This window comes from Acanthochromis polyacanthus, chromosome 1 (genome assembly GCF_021347895.1).
Source record: "Acanthochromis polyacanthus isolate Apoly-LR-REF ecotype Palm Island chromosome 1, KAUST_Apoly_ChrSc, whole genome shotgun sequence".
Lineage (NCBI taxonomy): Eukaryota > Metazoa > Chordata > Actinopteri > Pomacentridae > Acanthochromis > Acanthochromis polyacanthus.
The window spans coordinates 41,221,198-41,245,692 of NC_067113.1; the positions used below are offsets into that span (position 1 = coordinate 41,221,198).

At 41.1% G+C, this 24,495-nt stretch overlaps 1 protein-coding gene and 1 long non-coding RNA gene across 2 annotated transcripts in view; one reads left to right on the forward strand and one right to left on the reverse strand.

Annotated features, from left to right (window-relative positions):
• Positions 1 to 1,371: 1,371 nt before the first annotated feature.
• LOC110954558 (protein FAM180A) lies at positions 1,372 to 10,720 on the reverse strand. Its single transcript, XM_022199142.2, has 3 exons — positions 10,508 to 10,720; positions 2,444 to 2,541; positions 1,372 to 1,808 (listed from the first exon to the last, which is right to left on the reverse strand). Exons 1-3 carry the CDS (start codon positions 10,671 to 10,673, stop codon positions 1,479 to 1,481), a joined length of 594 nt encoding a protein of 197 aa, XP_022054834.2. The 5' UTR covers positions 10,674 to 10,720; the 3' UTR covers positions 1,372 to 1,478.
• The window catches only part of LOC127532983 (uncharacterized), a 349,442-nt gene continuing 327,109 nt past the window's right edge, over positions 2,163 to 24,495 (forward strand). Inside the window, exon 1 of the long non-coding RNA XR_007940600.1 lies at positions 2,163 to 2,238. This is a non-coding gene — a long non-coding RNA (uncharacterized LOC127532983). The remainder of the gene's footprint in view (positions 2,239 to 24,495) is intronic.

The following is a 24,495-nucleotide window of genomic DNA, read 5'->3' on the forward strand; positions in this document are numbered from 1 at the left end:
GTGCTAATGGAGCTCAACGACTGTTGTCGTTTTTGTTGTCGACCCTGACAGAGAATTAAATTTGTTGCCGTGGGTTGTCTAGCACGGCTAGGCTAGTTGTTTCCGGTTGTTTCTGTCAGAATCGTCGCGCCTCTGTCGTCACTTAGTTACGCCCGCCTTCTGACTCTGATTCGTCGGCCAGTTTTAGGAGCATCCAACCTCGAGGCTTACCAAAGGTAACTAGACCCACCCTGGCAGAGAATTAAATTCGTTGCCGTGGGTTGTCTAGCGCGGCTAGGCTATAGCGGTACATCACTGCCACAGTCTGAGACTGGTGTGGTGAAGTTGGTCTAAATTGAAATTTGTTCAGAGATTGTCTATATCTGTTTAGCTAACAAAATAATCTGTCTTTATATTTGTATTTGTATTAAAGACCAGATGTTTCAAATCTGTGCCTTTGTTTATTGTCTCCTTGCACAATTAGGTGATATTAGTCGTACTAGTTGGGCTGATTGTAAAGTTTAACCCTCTAAACCTCAAGCTGTTGTTGATATTTTAATGAAACATGCAGAAAAAAGGGATTTTAATGAAATATCACATATTTAAGCTTTGGTTATGTTTCCTAACAGTAAAATGTTTGACAGAAGAGTTGTTCAAGGATCACTGGAAAGATAAAAGCCTGACAATTCCTTCTGTTTTTAGAGTTTGTGGCCAATGTTATAATTTTAGCAATTTTCAAAAGACATCATGCCTTTCAGACCCCACAAATGGGGTTAAAGTCACAGGGATGACCAGAGATTATATTTCTAGTTGGTGAAAACAAATTTCTATGTCGCCTACAGGATGGGCAGCTTTGTCATGAATGATAATCTATTTAAAGATAGAGAATAGCTGATGCCCAGATGTGTAAACATGGAGCTATTTCTTTTTTCTGTACAAGACCTACAGTATGATGATGCAAAGAATGGAAAACACAGCCTGCTGCCATTTTTTCAGACATGGGACACGACACACACTTGTCCACTTTCTGGGGGTATGTAAAGTCACACCTCAGTGCTCCTCACTACAAGTGTGGGAACTGAACCTCAGATTGATTTTTAATTAGTTTCTAGTGGATACTATTCTCCCACAGTGAACTGAAAGAAAAGGCCTGAACCTTCTACAGGCTTCCACGCTGACAGCTCACGTACTGCAGCATTTCCACGTCGTACAGAGGAGTGAACTACACTGATCTCTCGAGGATAAAAGTTCACTCTTGAACTTGGAAAGAGTAGCTGGTAAAAAAAGAACTCGACACTCGCTGTCTTTTTAAGGAGTCTGCGGTTGAGAGCTCTGGAAAAAAAAAGAGCATAGACCTTGAGTTTTTTTAATGATCTTTTTTTAAAACATTCATTTATTACATTGCATGAAATTGGGAAAAGACGAAACTCAAGACTTGTCGTGTCACACACTACAGACACAAAAAACTTCTTTCCAAAAATACAACTTCCCAATCTTCCTCACGAGGGTCTGAGGTCTTTCTGAAGAGCTCGGAACAGCTGGATCAGGCTGTCCGTCCACGCCTCTCTCTGGTGCTGGTTGGTGATTCGAGCCAGCGTCTGAGTGGTGTAGACGAGAGTCAGCACTGTCCTCTCAAAGTCCTGCCATCTCAGAGGTTGCCGCCGCTGGACGAGTTCGGCTGTCAGACGGCGGATGTCGGAGAGCTTCTTAGGCAGGACGTCCTCGCAAATGACCTCCAGCTTCTCCACCCTTCTCAGGGAGGCCATTTCCTCATCTGGGATCAGGAGGGTGTGTTCCTCACCTTGGATCTGCATTCCAGCCAGGAGAAGCTACAAGACAGAGGCCCATCAATAAGTAGCTTGATAGGTTACATCTTACTTTATGTTTTGTCTACATGTGAAGTATGGTGGAGAAATTTTAGTAAAAAAGTCCAGAAGGTGTTGTGGCATTTTAAGATGGAACAATTGATAAAATTAGACAAATAGCTTTTAAATTTCATTCATGTATCCTAACAAAGATAAGATGGGGAGACCTAACATGTCAACTGAAGTTATGAGTACACTTAATAATCCTGTGGAAAGCAACAACCCAATGGAAGACAGGAAGTTCATGCCTTCTCTTCATCTGCACTCGTGAGCTGAAACCTAGGTCACGCCAAATTTTTAATGGAATATCTCCGTAGGGGTACAGAGGAACATTTCCAGCAACCATCACTCCTGTGTTCTAATGCTACATTGTGTTAGCTAATGGTGCTGAAAGGTTCATTGATGATTGGAAAACCCTTGTGCAGTTATGTTAGCACATGGTTAAAAGTGTAAGTTTTCATAGAAAACATGAAATTGCCTGGGTGACCCCAAACTTTTGAACAGTAGTGTATCATATACAGACATCTTCCATTCTCATCATATTAGTTTCCAGTGCAGAAGAACTTCAGGACCTCTGACCCCACAAGATCTAAACTGACCTCAAAAAGCAGATTGACATCCTCCGTCGAGTGCTGGAACGTGGGGTTTATCAGCGAGTATGTTCCACGCTTTATCCTGAACGCCGACGGATACAGAGCTAGAACACACAAGAACAGGAAAGTGGATTAGAGGATTTCTTCAAGAAATTAGGCACCACATTATCTAATGTGACAGGCATGTGGGTGGGCCAGAGGTTGAGTAAGCACAGATTCATTACTGCTCAAATATTATGTAGGTGGGAGGTGAATCTGGCTCCAGCTGTGAGGAGGGTAATCGCTCTCATCCACAGATGCTCAGATATTTACAAGTGTCAGCGGCCGGAGCATCCAGAGGTGAGATGTTCACCCACAGAGGGGCAGGTGTAACTAACCTCAGTGAGTCCATGTTTGCTGCAGAGCAGGGACCCCGTAAACCCAGGTGTCCACACATGGCTGCTGGAATGAACACTCATTCTCAGATGCTGGTGCTGCCTCATTTCTCTGATAACATGCTGAGAGATCCATATTATACTGCATCTGACAATCAGAGGGAATTCCATATGTCTACACACCTCTTATCTCGAGGTGGAATGCAACTAACTAAATGACTCAGATATTTTTTGCTTCATGACATTTTAAAGTTACAAAACTACACTAACGGTACGTGTCCATGGGGGCGTTTTTAAACGTGGGGTATCGCACTGCTTACCAGCATTGCATACTTGACAGGCATGGAAATAGCATGCCTCTCAATAGATAGCAACAGGTCCTTCTCTGGAAACCAGCTGCATGTCGGACCAACACGACGGCTTGCACAGAAACTTTTGCTACTTTACTACAAGTCTTACATGTCGTCATTTGTCCCTTTATAAAATACAAAAATTGTCATCAGTGCAGCATAAAAATGTTTTTGAATGAAGAGCACAGGCACTCTGACATATGATGTTCTCTAATACCTTCATAATTACATTATCTTTGCTTAAAGGATAGGACAGATTGTGACAGAATTCCTAAGCAAGATGAAATAAATTTCAGTACTTTATTTGGGATCTTTTATGGGAGCCTTTTAGAAACAAAACTAAAGTGAGAACGGTGAAGGTTTTTCACAGAGTAGCTTTCAATATCACTCAGTTTCATCTACACAAAAAGGGGTCTTTAAGGTTTAAAATTTAAAAAAAAAACAACACATGGTATCAATTGTCAAAATCCTCAATAACATAGGCGCGTTTAAGGAATGATTTATGAACCAGTCTGATTAAACAGCACCATATTTGCGTTCTTACATAACAGCCCTATGTGAGAGCGAGCAGATACTCCCACTGGCAAAGAAAAGTCTTGGTGAGGTCAAGTCTATATGAGCCTTTCAATAAAAGAAGCAGCAGCGTCGATGTCTTCTTCTTCCATACTGTTTGTAATCCCTATGTCTAGCACTGCTGCCCAGACTTTGTAATGTTTTCATATTATAACTCCATCTGTTGTGCGAGACTCCGAGAGCAATTTGGCTGACACTGTTTCAGGAGAGGGGAGCCGAAAAGCAAATTTGATTTGTGCTGAAAGGGGGATTCGCATCATAATGAAGTAAGCTAAAAACTTCCTCTGAGATTCTCCAGACTTCTTGCTCTCATTTTCCACAGCTTCACATGTTCTGTTGCCATCCAGTGCTTGGCTCGGCGTGTAAGCCAACTCACAGATCACACACACAGATCTTAATGAGGTATGCAGTATAAACACCGGGCTTCATCTGAATTTGGATCAAATCGTCCCTCTGCCCTGCAGCAGCGTCTACGGACTGCTGCCTCTCCAATTCCGCAGTAATGATCAGCCCCGCTGCCCGCAGCCTCGCCGCACAGACACATTTAGTTGTGTGGCAGTTTGTGTGGTCGCCCGAAGCCGCATGCGCTCAACTGATCTGCCCGTGTACCTGCTTCCTGCTTGGGTGACTTCCAGCCTAAGCTCTGGCCTCGCTGCTGCAGTAAAGTCACCACTGAGAACGCAAAGAAAATGTGTAGCGCTATGTTCCAGCGTTGGAATAATACCAATTCGGTAATTTTTTACATTTGAATAATCCTAAGCGCATTACCTCAAAGCATTCACCTGTCCAACCGAAGGTGTTGGGGTTTAGAGCTGCAGCCAGGATTAGAAAGAGTGAGCTCAGTAGCCTCTTAGTGCAACTCCACTGCCCCTCATACTGTTACCAAAATGTAAAGTTTTGATTGATTAAACATTAATTCAAGATCTGCTCCACACTTGCTGCTTCAAAGGAAATTCTATCGGGGGAAATGAAAATCTTTGAAGACTGACTCAAAGATGAAGTTTCTCTAAATCCCAAACACCTCTGTATTTGGGAAATTTTCTGAGACAGACATACACTGACAGTCATTAAAAACTTTGAGACCATATGTTTCAACATCATTTTTATTTTGAAGCCCGAAACTGGATTTTCTTCATATGAATCATTTGTTTAGCATGTTGGCATACAGAAACAAGAAGCTAAAGTTTCAAGAATGATTTCAAAATAAAGAATTTCACAAAAGAAAACAGCACCTGCCAAACACAAAGTCACAACAGCCAATACCAAGTCTGGCCTCCATTTGCTTGGATGCAGGCAGCAATCCGTCGGCGCATGCTTTGGACCAGGCTTCTGATTGTGGGTTGGGAACAGCCCATACGCCTGGATACATCACTGTAGCTCAAACCGGCCTCCACCATACCCAGTGCCCGGAGACGTTGTTCATGTGATAGACGCGGCATGATGCTGTTCACTGGACTAACAATGGTGGCCTTTTTGGGCCTTTATATAGGCCTTCAAAACCCATTCTCACATTGTGCAGATACTCACTGAGTATTGCTTGGTGTGTATTTGGTTCACTTTTGCAAAGTGACCAACCCATGTGCAATGAATCAGGACAAAATGACAACTCATCGTTATCTCAACTACCAGGACACTAGATCATCAGTAAATCCACAATGAATAATTACAACCCCCCTACAAGTAGAATTCTGCGGACATTTCTACCTCAAAGTTTCTATTGACTGTCAGTATAGTTTCATAACAGCTCATCAGCTGGCTACAATCCTTAAGCCACTGATTCATGTACATGGAAACAAATTTTCTAATATTTTCATGCAGCACATGCAAAACACAAATACTAAGGAATGCGTTATTGGGTGGGGGCTTTGTGTCTGTATCATTAATCTGCATGACTTTTATGCCACTTTTGTAGGGGTCAAGCTGCAAAATCTAATTAGGATCCAAGCACTGAATAATGAGGATAGAAAACCCTACTGGAGTGCAACGAGTTGTTCTTCATCCATTTTTTTCTTTCTTTGGCGAACTTTTCATTTGGACTAAAAATGCTGGAAACGCATGAAATTTTGCACGCACATCAGGAAGGGTGAAAAATGTGATATTTTAGGGCCTTATTCCTTATTCCAAACATCCAGTTTGGAATACTAGGGAGATTATAGGAACAGTAGAATGAGTGATCTGTGCAGTTTTTTTTGTTGCTCAGATTTGAAATTGAAATTCTGGGGATATAAGAGACTTACATGATCTTATTCAGACATTTTGCATGTCACACAAACTTTCGATGTGCCATTTCACCCTGTTTTATTCCCATATCAGGAGACGATGTTAAATTACCAACACAACAACATTTTGGGGGCTTTAACTCAGACAGTAAAGCACGAGTTCTATTTTTACAAAGCCAGCTGTGTGATCGCTGGTCCTGGCCTCTTTCCACTCCCTTTTAGTTGCCGAGCAAATCAACGGTTACGGTTACAATTCATAGTAGTAATAGAAGAGTACTTTACCAGTATTTGTTGCCTATGTCTCTCTGTGATGGAAACTGTTCCAACAAGTTGTATTTCTTTGTTGAAAATGTACCATTTTGTCCCACCAGACTGACTCGCCAGCTAATCATGCACTAATTTAAATTTCATGTTCTTCATCTCCACATGCACGAATCAACAGATTAAAGATTGAGACAATTTCACAAAACGCTGAAATACACCGGTGAGTTAATTGCAACTTGCAGATAACAATTTACCCTCCTCGGCGAGCGACTCCCAAACGCATTGTCAACAGCAGTGGAGGAATGCCCAGGCAAACATATTAGATACTGAATAGACGCCGCAGCTTCAACGGGGCATTGACGTTGTAAACAAAACAACACTCAGGGGAAAGAGTGCTCATTAGAACAAGGGTTATGTTGTTAAAGGATGGAGGAGCTACAGAGAAATGACGGCTCAGAGGCCCACCCAATGCTGATTTACATTTAAAATTAATAATCTGTAATTTACATAAAAAGGCATCTACTACTCTCTGTCACCGTTTGCTGTAGCACAATAGTCCTTCGGCGGGCAATAAAGCATGTCTTTTATGTTTCTAGCTGCAGCAGGAGCAGTCCGGAATAAAAAATGTTATTGCAGGTTAATGCTCATGTGGCTGGAGCTGCACTGCTGCGGATGGAGATAGACCGTGATTCTTTTAAAATGTGTGTAACGGCGCAATAAAAGAAGAAAAGAGCTGCAGTGCATAGCTCAGACGTAAAATAAAGTTTCAAGGCAGGCTTGAGCTGCAGGCAGGAACAGGAAAGTTGGAACAGTATGGCTGGAAAGGGGGCAGGCAGACATGAAGCAGAGCTGGGAAAGGGGGTGGGAACAGGTGCAAAGATTGTTTGGAGGTCAGGTGATGATGAAAGGTAGCTAAAGGCAGGGCATCAAGGGAAATAACAGATCTGGAATGGCATGAAAATTGCAGCAGTGGTTGTGTGTAAATCCACATTCTTCTTCATGCATCCGCCACATCTCACATACAGGAATAGACATTCATCCGTTTATAGTTAAAATGGGTGGAATTTCTGATTTTCTGCCACCTCACTTCAATCAATGGAGGTGACAAGAACAGCATGCCAGTATCTTTGTGACAGTGAATCACTGATTAATCACCACCATGCATGAGTCACGCAGCAGTGAAAGCCTGATTTTATGCATTATCCATGATGATGAAGTTACAGAAAAATGTAAATGAATTCCAAAAGAAAGTCGTTGCGAGACAATGTGACCCTGTCAAAATTTCACACATCATTTTTTCCTGGGAGCTCATGTCCTGGGAGCTTCCTGTGGTTTGCACCCCGATTCTGAGCTAGAAACAAGTTTTTCAGAAATCTTTTACAGGTCTTTGTTATTTAGGAAAGGCTATTTAAATACACAAAGAACATTCACGCAAGCCTGCTCTGAAGAACATAAGCATTTTAAACTAGAAATGCATTCAGAGAGCACTAAAAGAATGAAGGTAAATTAGATTAATTGCTCCACCAAGGAACGTGACGATGTGTAAATGGGTTGGAGTGTGTTAAAGAATTCGTTTAGGAATAAATATGGTCAATAAAAATGTTGAAACTTTCTGAAAGCTGAAAAAAAAATGCAACTTTGTCACTGTCTCACGAAATGTCATCCCAACAAATAGGCTTTAAACGCGGCAACTTACACCGCAATATTTTAGAAAAATTCAGGCATTTTAGGCGGAAACAATCTCAAAAAAAGCCGGGGAAATCATGTGTGCAGTTACTGATGATCAGAAATGATGGCAACATAAAATGTGGCCATTTAATATAGATATACACACAAACAAAATGACCGTATGCTCAGCACAGGCATGTGTGCGTTATGTACGGATACCGAATCACGTGACCTAAATATGTAGCGAGCAGTGGGACCTGATGGGACTCAGAAACACCCCCAGAATTTAATCAGTTGTTCCTTGTATCATTCCTGGCAGATAAGTGCCCATAAGTGTGCAGCGGTCGGTTTGTAGTAGGATCCCAATGACAAAGGGTTCACTTGGTGTTATAGTGCCAGTGATGTCGAGCCACTATCTCACAATGATCCAGAAATCTTGAACAAATCCGTGGATCCAGGCTATAAGCCGTGTCACTGACATAATCTAATCACCTGAACCTTGTGTCATTTTTGATGTTCTTTGAAAATGTCATCCAAATCTGTTGTTTTGTTTTTGAGTAATATTGCTAACAGACAGACAAACGGACACGCCAACGAGAATCGTCACATAACTCCGCTATGTTCTTTGGTGGAGCAATTAAAGTTTTAACATGTTAATGCACGGAAACAGGCCAACATAAGGTGGTTCATATTCCTCATCCGATTCCTCTTGTTCTCACTTTTAGACAGAATGTTTAGCATTGATGTCCTTTATCGCAACATCTCAGCTGTCCCTGCTGCGTGTTCGGAGCCCATCCATTCGTCATGCTTCCCCTCCCTCCTCCAGCGCTCCAAACAATCGATGTTTGGATAGGCAGGCTTCCCCCAGTGTCATTATGTAGAGGCAGGGAACTTGTAATCTTCCGCTAACTGCTTGCAAGGAGATGAGGGAACAACAAAGATCCATTAATTAGCCGGGCTAAATGGTACTCCTAGCTCGAGGGAAGCCTTGACGAGAGAGAGAGAGAGATGGAAAAACAAACAAAAAAACAAAGTGGATGTCTGGGTCCCTCCGGCATACGGTAAAAGAGGGTGAAAAGGACACGAGAGAGAAGAAAATCATCGCAGCGGCCCATCTTCTGCATCTCAGTTCGCCTCCAGATGATTGTTAAATTCCAAACAAATGATAATGTTCTTGTAAGTCGGATTCAAAATTTCCAAAGTAAATACAGACTTCATTATTAATACTCCCACTGTGAGCCCAGTCTGTGGGGAGTGAAGCCACAGAAACATGCAGTACTGTCAGAGAAGCTGATATGAAGTGACACCGTGGATATGGAAATAGTGGTGAGAACTGGAGATGCTGGGATATTGGGACATAATTAAACTATGTTTCAACTGTATTTACCTTTAAAGTCTTCGATTATAGTCCCGTAACCTCCAAATTAAAGCTGCTTTGGTCAATATTTGTCATTTTTATGGCTCAAACAGCAATCTGTAATGTGAAAAGAGCTGCCCATAGTGAGAAACCTGACAAAAAATGATCAGTTCCCCTCAGCTCTGTGGAGTTTCTCACCATCTTTCCGCTCACTGTTTTTGTTTTATTTTTGGTTCAGACTCCCTGTGCTCATCCACTGTATTTCCAGCAGCATCTGTTCACAGCAAACTGACAGAGGAGGCAAAAAGCTGATGGTTTTGGTGGAGCAATTAGCTTTAAAAGTGTCAGATATTTCCTACAGGAGTGAGCATGGGTTGGACAAGAGTTAAGTACTTGATTCACGATCATTGGATAGTCATAAACACTAAATGACAACACGCCGATATTGTTTGATGTCCACTGGATGCTTTGAATTTAGAATACTTTTCAGAAGTGCTCTCAGGGTGATTGGCCCTGAAAAAATGCTGTGCAGATCTTGATAGGAATGGATAAACTCATGAACTTTGGAATGCCATTTTGACGTCCTCAGTCTTTCCCGCTGAAACATCTTAAATGCAAAATTCCCCCCATAAGCAAAGACATCAAACCTCTGTTGTTCTATTCCCTCACAGAGCCACAGTCATGTCTACAACTTCTGTTTATTTTGGGCCACTCTGGGATTATCTTGTGGTTAAAGCTGACAGAATGAAAGAGAATTCCTGCAGTAAAAGCCACCTAATATGTCAGTAATGCCAACAGCTTGTTCTGCTGCCCCCTAGTGACCAAATAAACAAGAACGTGTTACCTGGCAGAATTAAAAAAAAAAAAAAAGTTCTGGCAGCACAGCTTGGCAGCAAATAGTTTACAGAGAATAGAAGAGGCATTGAAATAATGAAACCGTCTCCTGTTGCTGGTTTTAGCAGCGTGTGATTTCCAAAGACGTCCAGCTTTGTGAGAAAGGAATTTCCTCAGTGAGCGGATCCAGTAATAACAGGCCAGTCCCTTTGCACATGTCGCAATGTTCCTGATAACTCCAGAAGATAAACACATTCTTCCACGGAAACCCATACGTGTACCGAAACAGAACCTTCATTTTCGATTACATTTAAAATAAGACAAAAATGAGAATAACTTCCTTAATATTCTTTTGCCCCATGAGAAACGATACAAACTCGTTGGACTTTCTGGTTATGAACGTATTCATTAGAGCAGGTGTTCCTACCTACCTTTCCTGTGGTGCTGAGCTGCTGCCCGGTTGACGGACAGATAAACAACAACTAGTAAAGCCCACCACTGCGCCATGTTGATTCTCTGTCTGTCAGGTGAAGCGATCGCAGTCATAAATGATGAAGCCTCCGAACCACATCTCACACACACACACAACAGTTTCATGTGCAGGATTATTCCTGCTTTCACTTCCCTGTTGCCTCCTCCCTTTATTCTCTCCTCCTTTTTAAATTCTTTTTTATTGCTTCACATGTGTGTGTGTGTGTGTGTGTTCTCCGCTCAGGCCAAGCAGTCTGGGCTCTCATCTGGAAATCATCAGGAACGCCTGCCCTCTTGGCTGGACTTTTCTCACAGCTACTGGATGACTGCTCGGCTGGCTGACTGGTTCACTTACTGAGCGACTCTCCGGTTGACTGGATAGCTGGTTGAGTGACTGACTAAACTGCCGGCTGATTGACTGAGCGTGATAACCTCCCATGAGCCACAACCAAACCAGACGCCAGAGACGGACGCTCTCATTAGAATAGCGCCGCGGCTCGATCAAGTATCCTTACCAGCCCAAAGGATAACTGCATTTGTTTGTTCTTTTTTTTCTGCTTGGGGTTTGTTTTAGCGGTTTTAACCATCATTTCTGTGAGATAACACTTCACTCAGCTGGTTAATTGCTAGGAGCCTGGAAGGCAGCAAGGAACAAGCAGATGAGGCAGGTTGTATGGAAGCCAACAGCTTGTCCAGAATATCTACCACTTTGAAGTAAAACCAACACCGAGTGCCTCTGAAATATTGCTCATATTCCCTTTCTTTCTTCACAGAAAGACTACATAGAATATCTATGAATTGAAATGGAAGCTATTCTTTAAACTGTGGTGAATACATGTCTGTTAAACTCACATGTTGGGCAGTTTTTCAGCACCACTGGATGCTCCCGTCCCCTGATGGATGCTTACAACACACATTTTAGGGAATAATTTTAGCATTTGCCTATTTCTGTTCCACTAAAGTCCATCTCCAGTCATTGACTAAACCCCTAAACACTCATCTCTGTGTATCACTATTACATATTTAGAAGCTTTTTCCATGAAAACAACCACTTCTGCTTTCAGATGGCTTCAATGCAACTCCACACTGTTGCCTCCTCTAGAATGTGTAGATCTATGAAGTCCTCCTACAGGTCTGCTCAAACACTGGAGAACTACTCTATGCTACACAATGGCAAGTTGTAATATTAAAGAGAATGAAGTAAAATCCTTTAGTCTGTTCTGTTATATGCCTAAAAATGGAAAGAACCATCCTCCCTCCTACTGAAACCTTGCCTCTTACTTGTTTGAACCAGAAACTGATTCAGACGAAGAATAATGACTCAGAAAGTCTCATCCTGCAAGTTTGTTACGTATGAAACGTTTTTGAGACCGTCATTGGCAGCTTATGTTGCTCATAAAAAACATGGCTGACATTGGAGGGGGTCTTTAAAAATCAAAGGGTTATTGTCTGTCTCTTGGCCTGTTCTTTGACTCGCTTCAGAGGTTGTCGGCCTATTTAATGGACATTATTATTGGACATCATTCTTGTAAATATTGGCCAGTGGACACCTCCACGACTATCTAGTATGCTCAGAGGGCTGTTATTGCTTCATGTAATGGTGTCTGAGTCGCCATTTGCACATACAAAGGACGACAGCAGTACACGTTTAGAGACTGACGGGAGTGGTGGCGTCGTAAATAGAAAACTTTCACACAGGAGACTTGAATTTGAGTTTTGTCTTTGACCATTATTTTAGTCTATTTTTGACTTTTGTTTTAACTTATTGTTTACTTTCTTTTTCTGTCAGTCTTAAGTTAAGTTTAGGCACCAAAACTACTTGGGTTAGTCTTAAATTTCAGTCTAACTACATGTATATATCCTATTTAATGACAGAGCTACACATCTGAACTCAGTCTCATTAAAACAGACTCTAATTCAGTGTCATCCATCCATATTAAAGTGCAGTTACCCAAAATGTTTGCTGCATGAGCTCCAACAAAACCTGTCCAGGTAGAAGGCCACTTTGACAAACAGGAAGTGGAAGATTCCAAGCAGATTTATAGAAGGGGGGGACCGGACTGTACTAAGAGTGGTCCAGTATAGAGGGGTGTTTTGTGGGTTTTTAAGGCTGATAACGATTATTAGTGAAACATTTGGAGGAGATATTCATTTGCAGTAAATGAAAGTATTTAAAATCTTGGAGTTAAACTTAGAAGAACACAAACTCTAACAGGAGTTTCATTCGTGACGTATAACCAATCAACCACAGCTAGATAAAGGTTCAGAGCCAAAGAAGTGCCATTTATAAATTTATTTATTACCGTAAATCAGTAAAAAATAAAACACTGATAATCAGTAAATCAGTCATCCCACAATTTCTACATTTTATGTCTCTTTCCTTTGACTTGTTATTTGTACAATATATGATGGTGTTTTTTCATCCCAAAGGCTAACTATGATATTTTCTCAGAGACATACTATGCTACTCTGTCTGTTCTGGCCCTGGGACATACAGTCTATGCGCCGTACTCTGATTGGCTCCACACTTGATGACCACTTCCGGTCTCAGAAAATGAAAAAATGAACCTTTTTCACATTTCTGTCTCTTACTGATTTTATTTTCTTGTTATTGTAAATATAAAATGAAAATCAAAGCATTTTAAAAATTTCATTAGAAAGTTTTCTTATACTGTGAATAACAAATTTACAGACAACAGTGCAATAATTATTCTTTATTCATGAGGATTAGATAGCTTGATGTTTGATACTGCAAAAAGGACATTGTGATGTTGTAAAGAACAGTGTTGGAGATCAGCCCTTTAACTGATGTTCTCATATCTGTGAATTTTAAGTTGTGATGGAACTGTTTCCTTGCAGAGGAAAAAGAGATGATAGTTTTATTAGAAAGTGCAGCACCTTTTATTAGATTTTTTTATTTTTTAAATGTAATATTTTTATTTCTTCTTTTATTTCACATTTAAGGTTTGGATGTCCTTGAACACTTCTTTGAACAGAATATAGATTCTGATATTGTTGTAAAGAATAATGTTGGATCCTCATTGTGAAGCAACCCTTACTTGCACTGAATTGGAAATATTTTAGAAAAACACACTGAATTACAAGACAAGGCTAGAATTACATGATTTTAACAGTAATAGGTCGTGATCTAAAGTGGGCCGGTCTGAGGCATGATAGTCCAGGACTGAACATGAGTCCCACTCCGGCCCTGACAGTCTATTAAAAGTTGGAAAATATGTATGGGAATTGAATGGGCTGATCACCTTTGCATTGGTTGTCTGTTTAACTTTACTGGTTGTCAATGCATCTTAAATGACAGACATATGATCAAATCTGTAACCATTTTCAAATCCATTTCTGTTAAATCGCTAAAAATGGAGAGCATCTTTCACCCTCCTGCACAAATTTAGCTTTTTATGTATTTCGACATTGTCCTTGCAGTTGCATGCTTAAATCCTAGATTAATTCATCCAAAGTGATCTCTAAGAAACAAATTTGTGGCTTAAAAGGAGGGTTTGATTGCATCAAGCCGACTACAATGAAATCCAAACGGAGACAGATGGAGACAAACAGCCAGTCAACAGTCATCTTGATTAAAGGCTGTCAAGACTCTTTGCACGGCTCCTATGTTCTCTCCTCCACAGCCCCTTCTGCTCTTTGTTGTCACCGAATATGTGCAATAAACACACATTCCCCCCTTCTGGTGCCAGAGTGTATGATAGTCTGTGTAGGTGCAGATGGCTCACTTTCTTGGCTGATCCTCCAAGACCAAGTCTGCTCAAATAAAACCGAGATAATATTCCAGCGATGGCTTTATGTCAGAGGAGTTAAAATGAAAAAGGCACTCGTGGGTCCCAAATGATGTAGATTAGAGAGCAATAATTAATTATTCACATAGAGGCTGAAGATATTGAATTTAAATGTTTATTTGAGCAATATGAAGCTGATAAGAGGCAACTTTTCCTTATCGGCGCTCTGCTGCTCGAATGAACAATGAGGTCTCGTATTTACTTTTTCAATGGAAAACCACTGGAGCAATGGTGTCAAACATGCGGCCCGCTGGCCAGAACCGGCCCTCCAGAGGGTCCAATCCAGCCCGCAGGACGACTTTGTAAAGTACAAAAATTACAGAGAAGAAACAAACTGCAGATTGTTAATTTGAAAACTTATAAATTTAAAATAATTTCTAGACCATGACAAGTTGTTTTGATCATAAAGTAAAATACTAGATTGCTCAGTGTTCTTTTGTTGTTTGTTTGTCTCGTTTTTGTAACATTTTGTCTTGTTTTTGTTGTTTTTGTCTGATTTGTCATTCGTCTCATGTTTTTGTGGTTTTGTTCCTAATTTTGTGTTTTATTTTTGTTATAGTTTGGTCACTGTGTTATGCTTTATTCACTGTTTTGTTGTCGTTTTTGTCTCTGTTGTTTTTTTTTGTCTCACTTGTGTTGTCCATTTTTTCGCTGCTTTGAAACTTTTTTTTGTCAAATTTTGTTTCGTTTTTGTTTTGTTTCGTGTCGTTTGTCTCATTTTTTTAAATCATTTTGTTTCTCGTTTTGGTCATTTTGTGTCTCATTTTTGCAATATTTTGTCTTGTTTTTGTTGTTTTTGTCTGATTCGTCTCATGTTTTTGTGGTTTTGTTCCTAATTTTGTGTTTTCTTTTTGTCTCACTTCTTTTGTTATATTTTTGTCACTGTGTTATGCTTTATTCACTGTTTTGTGGGTCTTTTTTGTCTCACTTGTGTTGTCCATTTTTTCGCTGCTTTGAAACTTTTTTGTCAAATTTTGTTTCTTTTTTCTTTTGTTTCGTGTCGTTTGTCTCATTTTTTAAATCATTTTGTTTCTGGTTTTTGTCATTTTGTGTGTCATTTTTTCCAATATTTTGTCTTGTTTTTGTTGTTTTTTTGACTGACATTTGTTGTTTTGATCATAAAGTAAAGTATTATATCATGATAAACTGAGGCATAATATTGCTAAAACTGAATTTATTTTTCTTAACAAATATCAGGTTGTTCATGATCTCTTGTGAAAAAGATAATTCCTGAAATGTGAACATTTTCAGAATGTACTTTTTTGCACTAAAACAAAACAAACATTCAGAATTGTGGTCATTTATCGGGTATGATGCTGTGATTTTACTGGTCCGGCCCACTGGAGGTCAAATTGGGCTGAATGTGGAACTGAACTAAAATGAGTTTGGCATCTCTGCACTAGAGTTTGTTAGCATCAGCGGTTCCAGCCACAAAATGCAACCCATGTCATTTCAGTGGTGATAGAAATATTGGGTGGACTTTTAGGAACCACATTTGGATACTTTTAGAGTGAATGTTGCCAAATTCTGACACTGTAATGAATAAAATGCAGGACAGAAATGGAAGAATTTTCAAACCTAAAACAACTAAACACTCCTCTGCCTGCTTAATTAGGAGACATCAAACTTCATCTTGTAAATCCACTGACATTCAAAGGTTTGATTAACCTGCACAGCGCTGGATGAGCGTGGTTTATATGCTTTTGTTTTACGGCTGCCATATGTTCGACTGAATATTTGCATGCAGCAGATGGGCACTTAAGGTAGCTTTTTCTTTCCGATTCTGAAAGAACACAAGATACATTTACATGGGTGGAGAATCTGAAAGAGCGCTTCAGTGGGCAAGCTGTAACTCCTATCTGCATGTGATTCACATGAGTAACACATAAGGCGGAGGCAGATGGCATTCTGAAGGGCAAAACGGAAATCATAAGCATTCCTCAGTGCAGCTCGTGTCCTTTGTGTTCGCCTGCAGGTGCACAGATTTAACTACTGTATTACAAGGGAAACGCTGCTGACCCCTGTGTGTGAGGTTGCAAACACGCAAACACACAGTCCACACTGGAAAAAGAAACCCACCCACCTCTCATTCTTTGGTCATACTGACCATGAGGGGGCAGTGTTACAACACAGATCCAGGCCGATCCGCAGCGACCCAACTTCTCCAAGATCCTGCAGTGATTGCTGCCGCTGTTCCCCAACTCTTTCGGTGATGCTGCATGAATTCAGAAATAATTGAATTCTATTCAGATAAGGTCTGGCAATATGAATGCAGCCACTTAACGCGGAGATCAAAGGGTTGTTTGGGTTCAAACCAGGTGGGGACCCTCGAGACATCCTTTAGTTTAATTGCTTCTGTGCCGTAAATCACTGGAATGCCTCAAATATGCAAATTTATATGAGGCCACTGTACATAAGAACTTGCATGAGGCGGGCTTAATAGTCAATTTTCTATCAGACAAAAAGTCTACAGCTACAGTTTTATCTTACTATGCTGCAAGTGGAGATAATAAGTAAACACCTGAACTGATTGCACAAATATAGAAAATGCTGAGATTTGGACTGCTGGGTTTTGGTTCTTCTTTCCATCCAAAGAATTGTGACTCAGGAGGAATAAGAGCTAAATATTAAAGTCCCCCTCTGGTGAAAATTCTTTTTTTCTCCCCCCTGCTAATATGTTCAAATGGTGGTTTTTAAATGTCCTAAGATGCATCAAGAGCGAAAGAAACAGTCAGTGCCAGTGAGGCTGGAACTGCAGAGTACCGATGGCAATAAAAAATATGGGATTTAATAAGTAACTAAGCAAAGGAACCAATCCTGAACTCGCAGCTTGGGATTTTCTCTCTTTTTTTTTTTATTAGTGTTGAGGCTCATTTACTGACTCAAAAATGTGTGGTTGAATTACAATATTACAATTTGTCATTGTGAGGAGCAGTTTTCAGTGTTTGAGCAGAAATACATCGATCAACCACGACATCATGACCACTGACAGGTGAAGTGAATCACGTTGATCATCTTGTTATCGTGTAATGTCCATCATCTGGAAGTTTGACATGTACCACACAAGACTGCAGGTCTAGCAACCCCCTAACCCCCCCGCATGGCAACAGAGGATGCCAATTGCCACCCTCAGCAGGGCAATACCCCCCGACACACCGCAAGAACTGCTCAGGAGTGGCCCGGGAAACACAACAGAGCTGAAGTGTTCACCTGGGCTCTGCAGAGGTCCTATGTCCATGCCTCGCTGGAGTTTTAGCAGCATAAAAATGTTCATGGTCATATAATGTTATGCCTGATGGGTGTATAAGTGAGCTGCAGCATGATGGGAGGATAAGTGTAGGGAGAGTCAGGGACTTCAGAGATCCATACATTCTAGAGAAAGCACTGCTGTAGTTACATCTAAGCCATTTTTAGACAGAAAGGGATTATTTTTCTTCACAAAAACTTTTAGATGTGTAACTTTTGACACACAGACATTAGTTTGAAGGGTTAAGTCAGCAACTGAAGGCAGATTTAATAGCTCCATATTGTGTCCCTCTTCAGTAAGTGAGTGAAAGTCTCACATGACTCCAGAATATGTATTTTAATTTTCAGCTCAAAATTCTGCATAGATGGTTAATTTCACCATTACCATGTAGCTCCTGGTTATAGTCAAGTTCTTAATGGTCTGTTTCAGCTTTAAATGTAGCCGAGCTGCTGCTGTCCATGCCCCTTTCAGGAAGAAAACTCTCTCTGTATCAGTCATTTACAGAGCCGACACAGAAGTGAAAGAGTTTGTATGACTAAGAACTTATTCTGTCCTAACGTTTCTGTAGAATACTTGCCAGATTTACAGCAGTCTTGTTATCTTTAACTCATATGTTTGCTGAGTTTGTCAGACAACATAAAACCACCAGTTTAGCAGTACAAAGCTGCAGCTTGGAAACGGATCTGAATTGACTTTTTGCACAGTAGTCTTAATTGGTTGAGTTTCAATCTCCGCTTCATACTTGTTCTGTAAATGACAGCATCTTGTCTGTCTGGGAATTTAGCTGTCTTAAAATGCAGTAGGAGAAGTGCAACAAGTAACATGAAAAAACAGTAACCCACCCACTTCGTGTTTTTGGTTTTAAATCGCTCTTAAAGTCTCCACAATCTCTGAATGTCCCTCAGCTTTGAGGTTTTCACCGAGCTCTGACCAAAGCTAACGATGGTGACATCAGAGGCGGCTTTAGAAAGTAAACAAACGTTAAAAGAAGCGGACAGTGAAGGGACTGGATTGTGCAAATTCTTATCTTCACGACTACTGCTTATTCAGCTTCTACACAGACAGTGGAAGTGGATAAAGTTCTTCAATCAATCAAGTGCCATGCCATTCAGCGTAGGCGATCATTTCTCTCCATCTAATCTGATCTTTTGCTGTCATTTTCATTGTCCCTCTGCCTCGTCCTCTCCTCCCATTTATTTTTCCATTTGTGACGATATATTCCAGGATCTCTTTCCTTATGGTGTGTCCAGAAAAATGGTGCCAATTTTGTTCAGTAGCATAAAGTTCTCACTGGCTGGTAAAGTTGAAAGGCTCTTCAGTCATGGGGAAATGACAGCAGTGAGCATCTTTATATTTTCACAGCTTCTATTTTAGACCTCCTAGTTTATAAATTATATAAAACTCAGTGTAAATGGATTTTTCCCATATGGGGTCTTTAAAGCCATGCTGTGACAGATTAAGTATAGTTTCTGACAGACTGCAGGAAGTGAAGCCTGGAGACCCCAGCAGGAGACGTGTGTACTCGTGTAAAACACACTTCTAGAGGGGAAAAAAGCCAATACTGGTAATATACATATTGCAGTTCACTTGTGCTATGTTCGCAGTCTGTGTTAAACCAAGCCGAGGCATTTAAGGCGTTCGGAGTTAGAATTTTTAATTATTTTTAATCCCCAGCCAAAGCTCTGCTGAGAAGCTTTCTGCCTTCATCAGACTTTCATTGTAAATGAGAGTTTGCTCTTACTTGATCCACAAGGTTGCAGGGAGGTAAAAATAAAACAAAAAACAGAGGAAAGTCAATAACATTTTTGGGGGGGACCGTATTCATGTAAATGAAAAAGGGAAGAAGATTAAAGCGGGGACAGGACGGAGCAGAAATGTGTACCCTCAGGATAATTACGACTTCAGAAAGCTGCGCCGTCAGGGGGAACGGAGGAGAGACTTTGAGAACAGTTGGAAACGAAGTGTTTGAAAGTTGAAAACCGAGATCTTATTGGTTGACCATAGTTAGTGGCAGCATGGCAGCCGTCACAACAAGTGAGGCCAGCGTCTGAACAGGCTGTCTGGCGCATCTCCACCCGGCTGGCAGGAGGCACATCGCGCATCAAAACAACTCCACAGAAATACTGAGCGCGCGCGAGTGTTCAACCACAATGCCTAATCATCATACCTCAAGCAGAATAATTACCTCAGCTGTCCATCACACCTCTGCAAACGATTTCATCAAGGCCCATCTGAATAGAAGCCGCAGTCACAGCTCAGCACCGAGGCTTTAAATGGAGTTGGCATGTCTTGGACAGCTCGCATTATCACGCTTGGCCTTGGTGGATGTGTCCGAACCCCCCCCAAAAAAAAGTCAGTATTTGTCTGGCTGATATATGTTACACAGTGAAGAGGAGACAGCTACAGCAGCCTCAGTCTAAACGGGCCACCTGCCTCATTACCGTGGCATCCAGTATTTATGGCCTCACAATATCGTAATTAGTCAGAGTAAATAAAGCTTTGTAACTGTTGAGAAATTAATAGAATGTCTTTGTAAAGTTCATGTTGCTAATTTTCTCCTTTGTTCTCCTGATTATCTTTGTTGACCAAATCATTTATAATGATCTGATTTGTAGTCCAGAGAGCAGCCAATGATACAGAGCAAGCATGCGCAGCCAAACAACGGAAATAAATGAGTAGAGCTAAAGAAGTGACATGAGGATAGTGAGTTTATGAAATAGCATGTGAATAAAGGATCAAATTTAGTTCAAATGTTCTTATCCTGACAGTTCAGGGGAACTGGGGTCCCCTTGGTTGCTTCAGGTTTTCCAACCATATCACACAGTCTTGATTAGGAGATAACATTTGCCAGGCTATGGGGGGATTTTCCATCATTGGGAACCTTTTCAAAGTTTCTTAACCCAAAGTTAAACTTGACATTTCTTCCCTGACCTCTTAAGTGGTTATTGTCAAAACGATCCAACAGTGCTAATGCCCTGGGGCCCCTCATGGCCCCTCAGAGGCCACAGGTCGTCCATGCAGCAACGACTCTGAGGCAGTTTGACTAATTACAGACGAGCAAAATCCTGAAAGATGAGGAAAAGTGCAAAAATGCAAATGCTCATACCCAAATCTTGAGGGCCTTTCTCCACTTTTAATATCTTTAATATTTCATTTGCTGTTATGCTGACATGGTGCATGTTTGTCAGAAGAAAAAATATGTTTCATCAAATTATCACGGACGTAACTGATTTACAGCAAAAAGCAGGGCAGGATTCTACACTGAAGGAAAACTTGCTGGGTCCCAGCAAAACCATCCAACAGGGGCCCCCGGCTCATTTTACCCAGGGCCCCTTGACAGCTTATGTCTGTTTTTTAAATGAAAAATCTGGTTTATGTACAAAATTATGCTGAACCCTTGTAGTTTGACTCAGCATGGTTACATAACCTAAGCAAAATACCACGGAATTAAAGCTGGAGGCAAACAAAGTGATCAAAGTTTGCTCTATTCTTTCTAACTGATGTTTCAAAGGTCCAAGTTGCCTTGTTCACACAATTATCTATCCCCTAATATAAGCTAAGACTTTTTAAATGCCCAAATGAAATGCTTAGATATTTACAACCTGAGGGATGAGTTACATATACCTTACATTGTGCTGTTAAGTAGGGAGCTATGCATCACTAGTTGTTTGACTTCTGCCCAAAAAACATCGGTTAACATTTATATGGAACCCTCAGTGTTTTAAAGACTTTTGAAATGATTCTATTCTGCAATAAAAGCAAAGCAAAGCTGAAAAGACTACCCGAGTCTAAAGGAAAGCTGTTCATCTCCCAGTTTCCACTAACTGTTCTCTAATAACTAGAATATGGACGGATACTTCATCTCCTGTATAATTGGTGCACCACTTACGCTTTAGTGTGTTTGCAAGGTTGTGCATGTTAAAGCTTGCTTTTGGAGTCACTGAGGGACAAATGCATTGGCAGAGCAACGTCTGTCACTGGGATCATGGTTGCTGTATGAAGTGGACTTATGATTTCCAGTTACAAGCATCAGCTGGTTATGAATAATGAAGATGTTTTATGGGCTTTATCTTATGTGCTTCAGTGTTAAAACACTCCAGAGAGGGGAGATGTCATGATGCAAGTCAAATAGGCCGAGCCAAAAGCCCCACACATACAAGATAACGAAAAGTCTTTGGCACACAAAAACACTAAAGTTCCACAAAGTTTTTGTTTTGATTCATAACCGGAAATTCCAAGAAATTGGCTGAACAGGATGATAAATCAGAGATTTCTTTCTCTGAGCACAATTTTTATACATGGTACCTGTTATGTTCCAAACTCAGGCGCATGCAACAAAATAACCAGCTGTTATTTGGTTCAGGTAAAGGAATTTATTCTTCAGTAGCTAACTGAACATAAAAGTGATAACAAAGAACACAAGACTGGTGGATGCTGTGAAATCGAAGAACAAAATATAACCAAACAAAGGGTAACAGAATTTGTAGCTTAGTGAAACACAAACTAAATAACTAAATTCCCCAGCTAAACTGAAATACAAAAGCAGCACCCAGCACAGTACAAAAACTAATGCAAAGAGTGCACAGAATGAACTAAACAAAACTGGTGCCTCTAAATACAGACATAGTACACAAAGACTCAAAATACTAAACAGCTTCTTCTCAAAGTTGGTAACTGCTAACAGGAGCCTCAGGCCCCATCCACACGAAGACAAACCGAGGTCTAAACGCATAAGTTTCTTGCCGAATCTGCGCATCATCCACACGAAGACGGCGTTTTGGGGGTCTGTAAACGATCATTTTTTAAACCAGGTTCCAGAGTGGAAAGATTTTTGAAACACCGTATACGCAGCTCCGTGTTTACTGGCTCTCCGCTACTTTTCAGATATGCTTGCGTCATAGTTTCATAACTTCATTGACACGCATGTGCCACACACGGCAACGACAAAAACAATGGCGGCGTACAGTTTAGCAAATGAGCTGATGAAGCCAGTGACCCTACTGTCCCTGTTGCAGCAAAATCTCCTTCTTCTCAATCACTACCGAGTTGAATAAACAATTATCGAGGACACATTACGGCACTTTATAGATACACCCCGGTTTGGTCTCTGTTTACAACTTTTGCCACAAGTGCGCATGCCCACTGTTTTTTCTTCTGTTTGCGCATTTCATATCGTTACAGCGCCCCTAGAGGTCTGGCACGTGTTTTACAGCATTTCCATGCGTATCGAGTGCATTCATGTAGACGCACACATTTTCTGAGACGCCTTCGTCTTTATGGCGATCGTTTTTGAAACTGTTAAGCGTTTTGTCTTCGTGTGGATGGAGCCTCAGTCTCCACTTAGCCTTGAGGCTCCACACCAACTTTGCAACCGTCAACAGACGTCCGTAGTACCCACCACAAGTAACTACAGATCTAGAGCCCTCACAGGAACACAAACAGCACAGCACTCACACAGAGACAGCAGGGCGAACTGATCACAAATACCAGCAGCCCCAACTGAGAGTCTTGGTTCCAGATTTGTACTGGTGTGTGATGATTGCTGGGGTCTTCTGAGAGGAGGAGTCGTGGTGGTGAACCAGTCCGATGTGTCGAGAGGTGGGGAGGACCGGGGCTGGGGGGAGGTCTGGAGCTCCAAGTTAATCACCCCTCATGAGTTCCAGGTGTCATCTGGATCCCAGACTTCAGCCAGGTGTAGTTAATCACTTCCCCACAAGCCGTCCAGACACAGAAGCTGTGCAAAATCCATTTCCAAACAGCCACCACAGGCCGTTACAAAAAACCCCAAAACAAACAAAGCTTTGGCAGGCAAGAACGCTATGAAAAAATGTTTCCAGGACGTTTTTGTTTTGATTCAGAACTGCAAATTCCAAGAAATTGGCTGAATAAGAAGATGAATAGTTGTGGATTTCTTTCTGTGAGCACAGTTTTGGTAGATGGTGCCGTACAAATGTCTTGTGCTATAAGTTGATGTAGAGGATGGGAAAAAGCCTCTATTAAAAGTAACATAGAAAAACTGACACCCCCCCCACTTAAAAAAACAAAACAGAATAATACATTGTTGTACAGCTATTTTATTGTTTTTTCAGTCAGATTAGTATGTCAAAGGGTCAGTGTCATAACCTTTTTGTGACAGTAGGTGTCACCCAAGTACCAGGACCAGTTAGGGAAACGCCACTGTCACGTTAGTGCCAGAATAAAATGGCGCTTGCAGCGGTCATACACAGATAATCGTGTCTGTCTCTTACTGCTCCACAGTTTCTTAGAATTGTGAAGCAACAACCCTACCGGCCCAGGCACCCCTAGCCTGGAGGCCGGTAACATATGTTATGAATTGGTGCTGTGCAAATAAAATTGAATTAAACATTGAATTGAGTTTTGATCTTGCACTTTAAGTATCAGAAATATCTGAGGAACCCAAAAGCACATCGCAAGCATTCGAGACCAGCATTGTCTTTATTTGACTAACTGAAAAAAAACTCAAAGTAACCAAATCTTGTCACTTGGAAAAGTTGAAAGTGCTGATGGAAAAATGCACTGTCAAAGTTTTGAAGCACTAGTTAGACTAAAATATTCTGGGTCAGTATGCAGCTCAGAGTTCTTTCATAGAGCAGAATAAATGCTGTCCACCAGCATCGTTGTCTGACATGCCCCCCAGGCCTTCTGAATAAAACAGAGCTATTAACTTTATGTGTATTTATCATACATATTCATACACTGATCAGCCCTGACTCAAAAACTACCTGTATAATATTGTGTAGATCCTCTCGTGTTTCCAAAGCAGCTCTGACCCGTCGAACTCCACAGACCTCTGAAGGTGTCCACAAAGTTAGCAGAAGATCCTTTAAGTCCTAAAAGTTACTAGAGGGGCGGGATTTTAAACTGGCTCTTG